Source organism: Synchiropus splendidus, chromosome 12 (assembly GCF_027744825.2).
Source record: "Synchiropus splendidus isolate RoL2022-P1 chromosome 12, RoL_Sspl_1.0, whole genome shotgun sequence".
In the NCBI taxonomy this organism is placed as follows: domain Eukaryota; kingdom Metazoa; phylum Chordata; class Actinopteri; order Syngnathiformes; family Callionymidae; genus Synchiropus; species Synchiropus splendidus.
The window spans coordinates 19,176,363-19,190,136 of NC_071345.1; the positions used below are offsets into that span (position 1 = coordinate 19,176,363).

Genomic DNA, 13,774 nt, shown 5'->3' on the forward strand with positions numbered 1-13,774 from the left:
TGTAGGATGTGTGCAAGATTAACAATGTGTTACTTATTTAGCATTTTTTTTCTTCGTGTGTGTGGGGTTGGTGCTCTGTGGACCTTCTGTTCATCCAGCGACCTCTTGGGAAACACAGCGTCCCGTCTGGTACAGTCACAGGAAGATTACATTTGGAGAGGTATCAGGTTTTTAAAAACAAAGGGATGTGTTTTCCGTTTGTTGACTGTCCCTCTGCTGAGATATTTCGACTCCGGAGTTGCAAATGTTTTCACCAGGGATGCTGAGAGGGTGTTTCTAATTTCCTCTTCTCTATCTCTGTGTGATTTCCTGTGTATCATGGTTTGTCTATTATGTGTGTAGAGGAGAAGAGGAGTGGAAAAGAAGGCAGGAATACAAGGCAAATTGTACGGTTACAGTATTACTGAACGATGGTGTTGTAAGTGTGTGGATTCCTGTTGGCTAGAGATCATTTGGAAAACATGTTTTGTTGTGAGAAAAAGAAAATGTACGCTTTTGTAAACACTACTCCCAGATAATGAATGTTAATGCTCATATTTAATGTTCTGTGGGTAAAAACTCGCACACTCACACACACACGTTTGCCACACCATCTTTGTGGGGTTCGCTCATTGCCATAATGCTTTCCCCAGCCTCTTACCCTTGACTTAACCCTCCAAAACACATGGATAATCTTAACCAGGACTCTAGACCAATCTTAAACCCAATTATTATGACCCAGTTATTTTTAAGTTTAATCCTCAAATTAAGTCTTAACCTTGTGGGGGGCCCCCAAAAGGTCCCCACAAATGCATAATCCCCACAAGTACATGTGTTTCCAAGAATGTAAAAGTTATGTTAATCATTTAAACAATTCCTGGATCCAGATGGTGATCCGGATCACTCCCAAAATTAAATCATTTGTTGCTTGTCCCATTTCACATATTTCCAGTAAATAGCTTTTCAAGTTTTTCAACTCACTGACAAACAACCAACGCCTTCCAAAAATGTCACCACCTTTGCAGTGATAAAAAGATGACCGATCTAAGTTGACAATCTCTGAATCTCAGAAAGCTTCTCATGTTTACAGTTATGGGCACTGTCAGGGCAGCAGTATGGTGCTTTTGCTTATTTTCTCTGGGCATTGCAATTTCCTCCCGCAAACCAAAGACGCAGAGGTGAATTGGTGACTCTCAACTGTCCATGAGAGTGTGAATCTTTGTTAGTGTAATGCCTTGTGATAGGATGTGCCCCACTCCTCAGGTGGGGAATAAGCAGAAAAGGATGAAATGTCATTAGTATTGAGATTTCCCAACACAATCAGAAGTGAAAAACGTGCAGTGTCGCTAAATAAATGGTACTTTGATGTAATGTGTGTTTAAGAGAGGGAGAAACAGTGGTGAAGAAACGAGAAAACTAGAAAAGATATCTAGATTTAATCGTTTGATTGCTCAGTCTTTTGCAGTTGCTTGTGCAGCGCATCTTAAACACATGCTAGAACACTGCAGGCTTCCACCAATCCAGGTAAATGCCTTGCTAGCTCCAGCTAAAAGTACTGTAGAAAATGTACTGAGCTATGATGGAGCTCTGAGGATCCCAAACTTTTCACCCCGCAACACTCAAAATGAGAGTGCCACTGAGCAACCTCCACCGTGAGGTAGAGTACAACCACATAAATGTGCAGATTGTTCATACACATATGGGACGTAAGATGTGCACCTTCAGCATTAGGCATTTTTCCTTATTCAAGTCGTTTCTATGATTTCATCACCTCTGATTGAGTTGATATAGTTGTCATACAAGTTAGAATCCCATGACGTAATGACAATTCACAACCTTCAGAACTTTGCATTAGAGTTTAGACTACGACCACACAATATTTGTAAGGCATCTCTATGGAATGATTGGATGTCACATTTTTGCATTTGACGTACCAAATGTCATGCATGTGCGCTTGCGATGAATCTATATGTACTGAATTTTTTTTTTTTTGCCTACCGTCTTATGTTGTCAAAGACACTGTAGACAGGCACTCTCCCTTTTTGAACAGGTAGTTTGACCCTCAACATCCTCAGTTTTGGCAACAGGAAGCATATCACCACAAAACATCGGGTTAAAACAGCAAAGTGAAGTGCATTTTTTAAAATGCCTGTAACACATCATGGTTAATGACACTGAAGGAATAAAAACTTATAAAGACTGTAAAGTACAGGCTGGACCAATAGCATGAATGAACCATGTGATGTGGCGCCAGGCAGGGATGAGAGGGAACCATTACACATGCTGAAAAATCTTTAGACTTACCATTCAATCAATGCATGCTCCAAATGGATGGATTTCAAGAGTTTCTTTGTCATCTGTCTCTTTTGTACTAGTATTTATTTATTCCCGGCAGCACACGCTGACTTCCAGATTTGGAATCCAGATTGAATTAGTGGCGCAGTGATTGTAGATCAAAGTGTGAGAACATCCCAGTTCATTTTAGGGACTTAGATGCAGGGATCAAGGCTTAAGTCTCTGGATAAGCACTGGTCACCAGCTAAAGAACCAGACTGTCACTCAAACGGCACACCACTGCTTGGGAGTTTGGGGGAATTCGTTTTTTTTTTTGTAGGTTTTTGCACTTAATTTTTTTTTTTTCATACACTACTTGGTCGTGATGATGCTAGTTGCGAAGTGAAGTGCAATTTGTTTGCTTGAAAGTATTAGGCTAGTAGTAAGTAGTAATATGTTTATTATTTTGATGGATTTCGGTCTAGATTTAGACCAACAATGAATATTATTCAACAGAGGTTTTCGTAGTGTGGATTCAGTACGTCGAGCATTGCCAATGTTAACAACAGGTCAGTAGCTTTTATGCTCGTAACACTTCATTATTGTTTTTGACTTTTAGTTATTTAATGTCTGCACCAAGTACAAGTTCACTATGTGTTTCCACTCATACTTTTGTGATTGTGTATATACCACATCTGATCATGTTTTTTCAGTTAAAACCCCGCGCGTGCAGCCTCGTGGAGGAGACTTCTGGCTTCAATTGCTTTTTTAACATAGATTTCCTGGCTGTCTTTAAGCGCTTTCTGGTGTGTCTGAATTGAATTTGTTTTTGCACCATTGTCACAGTATTTATCACCAAACGGTTATTGCTGTTTATGTTTGCTTATTTCTACTTTGTCCATATGATAATCCCCATATAACTGCTGCGTTTCTCTGAGATGCCGTGAAAGGTTCTGTCTACTAGCCTGTTCTAACAACATGAAAAAGATTTAGATACAGTTACTCATAAGTGTCAGCTGCACTCTCGCCCAGTGCTACAGTTGAACACCAAAACATGCCTTATTTAATTAAAAAACAAAACAAAAACAAATGAAGTCACATGCACTTACTGTATTGTTTTATTGTTAATTCTATTCATGTCCAATGGCCAAAGCATTTGTCATCCTTTTCTTCCACATTACCCAAAACCCCATCGAGGATAAAGTTGTGTAATAGTTCCACACTGCAATTATACTCTGGACTGTCTTCTGTTATTTGTGCCCATTTCTATTTTTAAATTCATTTTAGAATGTTCCCTTTGCTTCACTTGGAAACACAGTCTTTCCATGGGTTCATCTTAACAGAATACGAGTTTCCACTATCCTGCAATGAATAAAAACATGGTTCAGCGCGTTAAACCGTGTGACTGTCCTGTGGACGGAGTGCTGGACCGCAAGTGTGAACCTTTGCCTCCTGAGCATGTGACGGAACCGGCGTGGGCTTTGGTATATGCTAGTTTTCCGGGCTGATCGATGGACGTGGCTAATTCTTTTTTCCCACACTCCATCTGTGTTACACACACAGGAACAATTAGAAACGTGGAGCTGGCATGCCCATCAGCTCTTATTAGGGGGACGTTGTCACTAACCGCTCCCATTACTGTGTTTATTGGCCTGTTGCAGAGCTGTTAAACAAAATTGTGGTGAATACTAAACACGACCCTGCACAACCTCAACTGAACCTTTACACCATTAGTTGTGACATAAAACACACACATGCTCTCACTCGCTGACCTAAGGATTCAGCACTTTGTTTTTGTTTTGTTTTCAACCATACAAGAAGAATAATGCCCTGGACTTGTCCTGCTGGCATCATTGTCGGCCTTCAGTGGTTTACTCTCCTCCCCTGCCTCCAGCAGCTTGACTTGCTTGTAGCCAGGTTAACTCTGTGGTCCTGGTGGCTGAGCTGGATACTAAACACCAGCATGACTGGGGAGGGAAATATCGATCAACACGAGGACAGTGTATGCTGGCACTGTTTGAGTCGGATTTTTTTTTTTAACCATTTACGTATCATTATAAGTTGCCCCTTGTTCTGTTGACATGTTTTCTTTACATTTGTGTGAGCCAGTCATAATGACTGGCTGAAGAGGAATCGCCAATTCCTTTCCTCCAATTTTGCTGTCACACAGGATGAGAACATATATATAGTTTTTTATCATTTTGAAATCATTCATGCTTCTTGATGCTCATTTACCCAGGTAGACCACGTGACTCAAATGCTGACCAAATTGAGATTCCCGCAATTTGTTGAGCAGGTTTAACTCTCTGCACTGCAGAAAGGGACATCTAAAAACAAGAAAAAAAAACAGGCATTCTCAAATATGCTGACCATGCAGCAGGATAATTGTTAAAAATATGATTGGCATATCTAGAAATGAGGTAAATTTTAAGTTTGTTTTAACTTGACATTGCTTGTGAAAATATAATGTACGGTAACATAAATAAGCTTTGCCACCCGACAGGCTGTTTCTTGTGTGCAGCGATGTCAACATATAATGCAGAAACAGGAAACAAAAACAATGATGCAGAAAGAAGGGAATTCAATAAAAGATGGGAAGTTGATTTGTGTTAAAGAGGACAGTTTACGACGATTAAAATGTAATTGCAAATTTTGGCCCTCAGCATGATTGACTTTGACTCCACATCGTCTTGGTCATTAGTGGTGAGTAAATACTGTTATTTATTTATTTATTTTAGACTCATGCACTTTGTGCCACCCATTAATGTTTTTATTCAGAATGTGCCTTACTCATCTTGACTGGAAAATGTTGACAGTAAGCAGACTGTATTGGATTTCGACATCACTGAATTACTCAGTCTCTAGCATGTCCTGTTAAATACTCTTTATTGTTTTTTTTCTCCCCATTGGTCACTACTTGATCTTCAGTGTTTGAGAAATCATAATGTTTTCTTTCCTCCCATGAGCCCTCATACCCGATTATACATTTACAGTTTTTTAGTCAGTGTTGTTTTAAATTTTCATTTCCACTGAAACACAGGGAGGGAGAATGCAAGATTATTTTTGCGTCACTCACATTTGCTCTTTTATGCTGTTTTCTTTTCCATTACATACTCGAGCCCTTTGAAGAATTTTGAGCCTTTTGCCTAAAGTGTAAACATTTAGAAAGAGTGGTCTCCATGCCCAGTAAATGCCATTCACTTGTTCAGCTTTTTCCTCTGTTGTCATCTGTGAGATGTTATCTCATCATTGTTAGTAGTTCTCTACGCTATGTGGCAAGGCTGTAACTACAATACACTTGACATCATATTTAGTTTGTGTTGCTATGGGAAATAACAGCAGGATTTAAAGCAAACACCATTAAGTGTGTGGTTCTATATTTGATTATGAAGGGTTTCAACAGCAACTGTAGTCGAGGCCTCTCCAACCCAATTACGTCGCGTCTTCATGTGTTCATGCGGCTGGTTCATTCTTTGTGTCTAATTCATGTTTAGATCTTTATCACACCTGTACTACTGCTTAGTACTACAGTGCTTACTTATACGAGCTATTATTTGATTAAGCGTTCTTCATTGATGGCTGCGATTTCTTACTCAATTTTCATTCATTTCATTCTGATCTGTATTTGAATATGTACATGAATATGCAGTGTGTGTTGCTGTTTAATTGTTTTTTTAATGAAAAAATGTTCATCACCTCACTATGAGGTCATGCAGGTGGAATTATCTTGAGGTCACACAAAGAGCACAGTCATTGAGTTAAATCCAGGCTTCTCCCGTGTCTGCCTGCTTCACAGCTTAACCCAGCTAAAGTCTGCAGCAGAACAGGCAGTATCAGAGAACTGTCTTCCTGTGTGCCGCCTCTTGAAAAGGCCGATCCTTATGTGTCAATGTGCAAAAGTGTTTCTATTTCAAAACCCCCTTTGAAGAATAATCAAAAGAGGAAGCAGGGTGAGATCAATGTGAAACCATATCCTCCCCACTGGCGCTTTCTGTCTTTCTTCCCAGTTTTTGCACTTTTTTGGACCTCTAGTTGATCATTTGAAATGCACACTATCTGGATATGCTTGTTTCAGAAGTAAAAAAAAAAGTCATATATAATCTGATAATTCAAATTGAATCCTGACTGTTAATCCAGGAATGTCAACAAGGCCTGTGTTCTCAAGGCCCTTCACTTGAAAACAAGGTGTTCACTGATGTTTTTTCATTCTTAATCTCAGTTATTTACTGGTTGTGCTGATGACATGGTCACAAAAGGTCAGCATCATGATTGAACTCTCACTCTCTGCTCTTTCTAGCTGGAGTTGCAGCCATGCTGTGTGTTTCTACCCAACAACAGCCTTCCATCCCCGAGCACCATTGTCAGTGGGGACATTCCTGGTACTGTGCGCAGCTGGTACCACAACCAAAAGTCCATGCCTGGAACTCTGGTGGTGTGTTTGCCACAGATCAGTGTCATCAGTGCCGGGCACAAGTACATGGAGCCACTACAGGAACTCCCATTTGTAGTCTCCAAGCCCATTTTTGAGGAAGGTTGGTGATCACATGTCTAGAATGTGTCCAGAATACTGCATGTTTCTCAACAACCTTTGTCTTTTGTTTTCTTTTTTTTTTTAACAGTGATTCACTTCGGGTACAGATTATTATGATTTGTCATAATAGTCTTAATGTCCGTTCATTGTAAATATAAATTGATCTGCTTCTATTTATAATGTAAATGTATGGTTTCACAATAGGTTTTCGGCTCAATGGTGGAATTCATTATCGTCACCTCCAAGCAGACCTTTGACCGATTACCACTCATTTACTGTGACAAAAGACAAACAAACTTAAGACCGTTGACTGTGAGGGATAGCCTGAGTCCATGTGGTGTGCACACCTGCAGTTTACACAAGTGACTCATGGGTTCTTGTAATCATTAGAGATGCTATGGGCACACTCTTTTCCTCCAGAAAAAAAAGTATCTGGCATACAATAATCTCTTTAAATTATCTGGTTCTTTTACCCCATTAAAATAAAATCACATCCACACGGTCAGGTGTTAAAGTCGTTTTTCAGTGGTTGAAAAAGTTCCTTCCAATAATATGAGATGATTCAAACTAACAAACACCTTTGTTGTTTTGAGAGTTGTCCATCATAAACATAACACTTATGAGACTGCATGTTAATCTTTGCTTCATCTAGGCGTTCTAGATATTCTACAGAAATGTGGGCTTTTATTTGTCCATTAATTCCCCTGTTTAATTTTTTGACTGATAATTTAAGGAAACATTTTTTTTTGCTTTTCTGATGCTCAGCTATTTTTCGTTCTCGTCAGGTGGCGCCTTTCCCTGGACTATTAGTCTCAACCAGTTCAGTGTGTACACTCTACTGGGCCAGCAGCGCAGCCTCAGCTTGCTGGTGCCAATGGGTTGCACATCGACTCTCGCCGTCACCTCCCATAAGATGCACAGCTCTTTTGTGGTCTGCCTCCATGTGGATCTTCAGCCAGTTTTGGTCAAGTTCTCCAACCCCCAGGTCAGTAGGCTATCCCATTTTATTTGGTAGTTTGGTCCACCTCCAATCCAAAGTTCCCTCATCATTTGGCATTAACCATCCTTTTTGGAGTCCTAAGATGGAGCGTTGAAACGTCTAGCTACTATGTGGGTAGTGGGGATCTTCTGGTGATGGTTAGTTCAATCAGCTGTTTGGAAGATTGTGAACCCCCACCAATAGAAAGGAGTGAAGGAAGTGACTGTGGAGTTCCCTTGTTCCATTCCCGAGGCAGTGGTCAGATCCCTAGGGGAGGCATTCCAAGAACTCTGTGGTGAACCATTAAGGTGAAGAAGGGTGCCGTCAAGTTGAACTAGGGAGGCTGCCGCTGTCACAAAGGCTGAGTGCTTCTTTAGTTTGGTTAGGGCCAGAAGTCTGGACCTCAGCTAGAAAAGTTGTTGGAAGGTTGAAGGGGGGGGTACTCTTGAGGCCCTCCTGAAGCCCACTGACACACTCTTTTTTGAGGAGGGGTAGTCTAATTGAATTGTCCCTATCCATCATAACCTTTGTCAAAGAAATCCTGTTGCGCATGATTGGTCATTTCTGTCAGAATAATGAATAACTTTGTGACGGCTGCAGCAACCTATCCATTACTTTGTCAAGTAGTCAATGAGAAAAGATGTGAAGTTTGAGTACAAGCTCTTCTGTGATTTTCTCCACTTATGGATGGAGGCAGATGCCCAGACTGCTGAGGTTGCATGATTTCTTTTATGAACTGACTGCCTATATTTTGGTTATCCTGGCCTGTTCTTAGTGTACAGGAGCGGATGAAAGTTGCCATTTGGTCTCAATCGTGCTCAAGAAGTGGATGTATGTGACGATTGTTTTTTCTCTTCACTTAAGATTTTAAAGATGTGCCGAGGGTGATCTTGAGCGGAAAAATTGCGTCACAATAGTAATGAGTCAAGTTCTGTCATCCAGTTTTAATGCTACCTCCACAACAGTGTGGAGCAGCACTTCGTCTGGCTCAAGTGCAGTTGGTTGGGAATGGTGGACAGCTGTTGGCCCGACTCTAAATGGCAGCTGGATCGGTGTTAGCAGCTCTTCCAAGACATGTTTGAAATTTTGCAGCTGCACTGAATTGCGCTTCTCCTCACTTGATTTATGCTTATTTATAGAAAAATTGCATGTAATGTGTGTGATGACAAGCGTGCATCCTGCGTGTGATCCGGTGTGAGAACACCTTTGCTTCTGATGAGCCTTAAATACAAGGGCTTGTTTCGTGTCTGCTTGCGTAAGGAAAGTGTTTGATATCCAGAAATTAGCTCAATGTTACAAGCGCCTCTTGACTTCTTTCCTCTTGGTCTTCAGTTGGAGTGGCTGCGTAACTGCAAGCGTCACTACACATTCCCTCTCCTTCTTCTCATGTTTTCCACTCCTGTTCTTCTGGCATGATTGTTGTTTAAAGGCAGCTTTTCATATGAACACGTGATAAATAGTTGAGCACATTTGACACCAGCAGTTCAGTTTTTCCTCTAACTGTGGTTCGTGTTTGATTGGAAATTGATGAAACAACACAACTTTCCCTCATTGGATGTTGCTTTGGGAACTTATTGGATAACAGTTCCATAGTGAAACACATGTTTGACCATGCTGAAGAGAAGCATAACCAGTGAAACATTCTTAATGAAACAGTAAAGTAAAGAATAACATATTTTTTTACCTAATTTTTGTTCCCCATGCCAAAGAAATAGCTTGATCTGACAGGCATATTTGCTACTCAATAGCACTGTAATTACATCTGTCAGGTCTGTTTGGGTAAGGTTTCAACTGCTCAAAAAAAAAAAAAAAAAAAAACTTCTGTTCTTGACAACTTCTGTGGCTGAATAACGTTCTTGTCTGACTTTTGGTTTCTACTCAGGTTCAACTGTTGTATGAGCTGATGCTCAGCTGGAGCTCCACTTGGTCTCGTCTCCAGAAACACGGCATCCTGCGTCAGACTTCGAACATACCAGAGCCCCCTGCTGGTGTGGTGCCCTGCTCTCCAGTTCGCAGCAGTGCTGGCACTGCCCTGCCAGACACCAGCACTTACAGCCCTTCAGCAGATATTGGTTCTCCAACTGAGGTTCTCATTTCCTGCATTTTCCGCCTTACAACTTGCTTGGAAATACATGCTCTGTTACATGGTCCAACTATTGGTTCTTGAAATGCACACGAAAGTCAGGCTTTGTTCAAAGCAGACTGATTTAAAACAACTCCAAATGAATGTAATTGTCCATATCTTTAAGTGGAGCCATAAAGGTTAGTCAAAACCCGTAATGATAGGTTTTTGCAGTTCTCTGTAGGAGAGTGGAGGAGTAAGGATGAAGATGATGCAACTTTATAATGAATTTGATCAATTGATCAGCGCTGAAAGTGCGTGTGTTCATACTTGACAGCCCCATGAATGTTTCAGTGTCAGGTGTAAACCCCTCTTTCTGCAATAACTGCATTCAGATTACACTGAAGCAAGAAACATTGGAACTGATGCTATCACTTACTTTCCAAGCCTTTGTTGTATACATAGTTCAGTTCAAATATTGAATTGGTAAGTAGTTGAGTCAGCATCAACACGTTTAGTTTGTCTAAAAAATCAGCCTTGTTTGGAGTAAAATTTGGGAAAATCACATCAGCCCCGCACTTTAGGAAGAACAGATACGGATTGACTTGAGTTTTGTTGACTTGAGCGAGCTGCAGTTTGATTGAATGTAAACCTGCCTCTTAATTTGGGAACAACAACAATGTATATTTACATTTTTGCTGGGATGAAATATCAAATCCAAAGAGTGTTGTGAGTATGAGCTGCAGCCGTGCGTGCAGAGCCCAGAAAATGTTGAGCTATCTTCTGACAACATCAATCTTCAGTATTATTGTGCTTCCCATGATGATGAACATTTATGCCGCACTGAAGCCATGCGGCTGCTCTTTGACGCACCGTAACTCTTTGTATGTGGACTTAATGATGCTGTGGCGAATCCAGAACCAGTTTAATAATATAACCATAACAACCATATAATTTCCATTATGATGAAAAGTTGTTTTTAGTTCTTGTAGGATGACATCATTGTATAAATCACAGCAAACCAATGAGAAACACTGCCAACACAAGCAAGCACTGGCATAAAATGTTGCTTTTAAAGAATGTATCATTTATTATTGGATCCCCCTGCTTGTGATTTACTTGTTTTCCCCTTGTTATGGACATGTTTTGTACTTTTCTTGAAAACACCTGACTCAGAATTTCGTTTGAGAACTAGCCAATATAGCCAAAAATATTCTTCAGTGAAGTTGATTAAATGCCGGTATGCTTTACTATGCAATGAGGAAGAAGGATTTCGCGAATTATTCATCAAATAATTTCCCCTTCTGTATTTTTCCATTCTGTCAGCATTGTGAGTCCCGTGTTCACAGCTTCACTCCCCTCTTCATAGTCCATGATAAGTGTTTCATGTATTTAATCCATGTTAACGTTCATATTGCATCATTTCTTTTATCCATATTGGCTGCAGTTGTGTCTTTCAGTGGAAGCAGTACGGTGCTGAGCATTAATAACAGGACCATGGAGTCGCCTGACAGCCCACTTGTCACTGTTTACCTAAGTCCAAACACTGGTAGAAGTGTTTAGTCCTGTGGGAGGCCGAGTGATTGAGCAAGAATGTAGGAGCTGTTTTGATAAGTTTCAGCACTAGTGGCAGCAACAACCGCACTCATAAATACCGGTGCTTTAAGAGTGCGTGTACAACAATGAAATATGGTTATTGAAGAAACACAAAAAGGAGCACAGAGTTATAGTTTGATTTTGATCAATATGTTTCCACTTTTAAGGGCAGATAAAGTAGTTCTAGTACTAGTTGAGACAGATTTTTTTTCATTTAAAGTAAAAGACTTAAATAAATGTAATAGTAGATATATAATATAGTTTCACACATAAACTACAGCTCTTTCTATTTACCTCCACACTGTTGGCTGACAAGCACTTTTTGAGCAACACTAGCGTCTTCTGTTTGCATTGAACATGAACGCTGTGCTCGTTCAACATATGGGAGAAAGGAGGTGGGGGGGTAGCAGGGAGGTTAAGTTGAGACAAGATAATAAACCTTCTGACAATTAATGTCTGCCAGGTGGGACATTCTTCGTTTCAGCAGCACATTTAATATAGGAGACCATAGAAAACAAACAATGGCATTTTGTGTGTGTGAAAAACCTCTCCTTTAGTAAAATTTAAATAAAATGAATAGACTAAACATGTAACAGAATGAAGTGTCTGTATTAAAATACATTAAATGATTCAGTTTGTAGTCGTCTATGGCTTACCCTTGCCATGTGAGCTTGTTGAAATAGAAAGCTGCTTGAATTGTGTGTATTGTTGAGCTGTATTAATGCCCCTCATGAACTGACTTGTTCTTCCACCTGTTCAAAGCAACTGTCCCGTCTGCTTTTTCTCCATTTCATCTTTGACACTTCCCAGCTTGGCTGTTGTCTTGCAGTGTTTGGTTCCCTCTGATGAGTGAAGACAAACTCTGCAGAGAAAATAAACCCCGGATTCTCGGGCCGTTTACAGCGCAGAGGCCCGAAATTAAACTGTATACTTTATAACCTGGCTTGTGAAGGTGTGGGAAAACAGCTCCCCTTTTTGAAAGCGTGCGTCTGTGTGGATGTGAATTTGAGGCCCCCAAATGTGGCAGTTGAGGAATGTGACAGAACTCGCCTCCTCCAACATCACACCAGCACATCTGTTCTCCAAGGCCTCACCTTGATGAGAGGAACAGAGAATGTTCGTGTGATCTGTGCGAAACACAAAATCTATCAGCGCCACACTTTTGACTTTCCTTGTATCAACATCTACAAGGTTAGTGACGAGCTATATTCTTACTGCTTGTTCAAAGAATTCTTGGTGGTATGTTGGCAAGGTCAATGTAGGTCAATGCCCTCATATCTGAACGACTTTTTTTCATCCTCGTGTGTGGCAAGTTCTTGTGAGGCCAAGAATCTTATAAATGGGACCAGAGTAAGGCTGAATTCCTTGGTAATGTATTCCTTTTTTATCAAGACTTGTTGAAAAGAACAATATTAAGTTTGATCCCCTACTCACTCACACTGCTTTTACCTCACCACTCGCCTTTTTTTAGTCACATTGTGTTATTGATTTACTATCTTGTTTTTCTCAGTCAATTATTGGCACTAGTGGACAGACCACCTCTCACGGATAATCTAGAGTCAGTAAAAATCTGTTGTTTTTTTTTTTTGTTTGTTTGGTTTTTTTTTTTACTGTGGGCGGAAACTAGAGTTCCTGGAGACCAGGCACAGGGAGAACACACAAACTCAAGACCCAGGTTTGCTCCAGCTGATGTTATTGTATTTACAAATTAAATTAAATAGGCTAATTTCCTCACCACGTCAAAACCAGCTTGTAATATTTAGAAATGTAAATCGGCAGCAGTGGTTCTGGCTCTGAAAAATGGGAGCAGTTTGGTATCCAATGCTACAGCGTAACCACCCTACAGTACACACAGTGGTCTGACCTTCCCACAGCGCCAACGGCTGGCTCCTGTTTCCACACATGACATTAGAGAGTCTAATCCCTCAGACTGGCCAGAACTGTAAACTAAATAGCCCTAACCACACACACACACACGCACTCTTGCTTGCTCGCCCGACTACTACTGTTTTGACTCCTGCGCCACAATAATTAGTACCAAAATTGCTGGTGACGGTAAATCTTTTTTGAGATGGAGTGAATATCATTACAGCATCTTATATTCCACCCTGCACTTGTTGCATCCAAATATGCACAAAACACACACGTAGTTGTTTGGTTCCATGGAACCAAACAATGATACTGCCAAACACCTGATTGGAACATATGACGACATAAAGCATAAACTGTTATAGAATTACAGATGTTTTCCTGCTCCCTATATTATCACCAAGTACGTATAAGGTTATCAGTGTTTTGGATATATATGAGACACAAAGTAAATATTTCAACCTCATTAGAAGCAAGCAAAATT

General features: G+C 40.4%; 1 protein-coding gene across 5 annotated transcripts in view; it reads left to right on the plus strand.

The window, feature by feature from the left end:
* The window catches only part of LOC128767966 (intermembrane lipid transfer protein VPS13B-like), a 252,311-nt gene that overhangs the window by 104,749 nt on the left and 133,788 nt on the right, over positions 1–13,774 (plus strand). For all 5 annotated transcript variants that reach the window (XM_053880402.1, XM_053880401.1, XM_053880404.1 and 2 more), the window contains 3 exons: positions 6,551–6,785; positions 7,570–7,769; positions 9,646–9,849. In XM_053880402.1, coding sequence (XP_053736377.1) covers positions 6,551–6,785; positions 7,570–7,769; positions 9,646–9,849 — 639 coding nt within the window. The remainder of the gene's footprint in view (positions 1–6,550; positions 6,786–7,569; positions 7,770–9,645; positions 9,850–13,774) is intronic.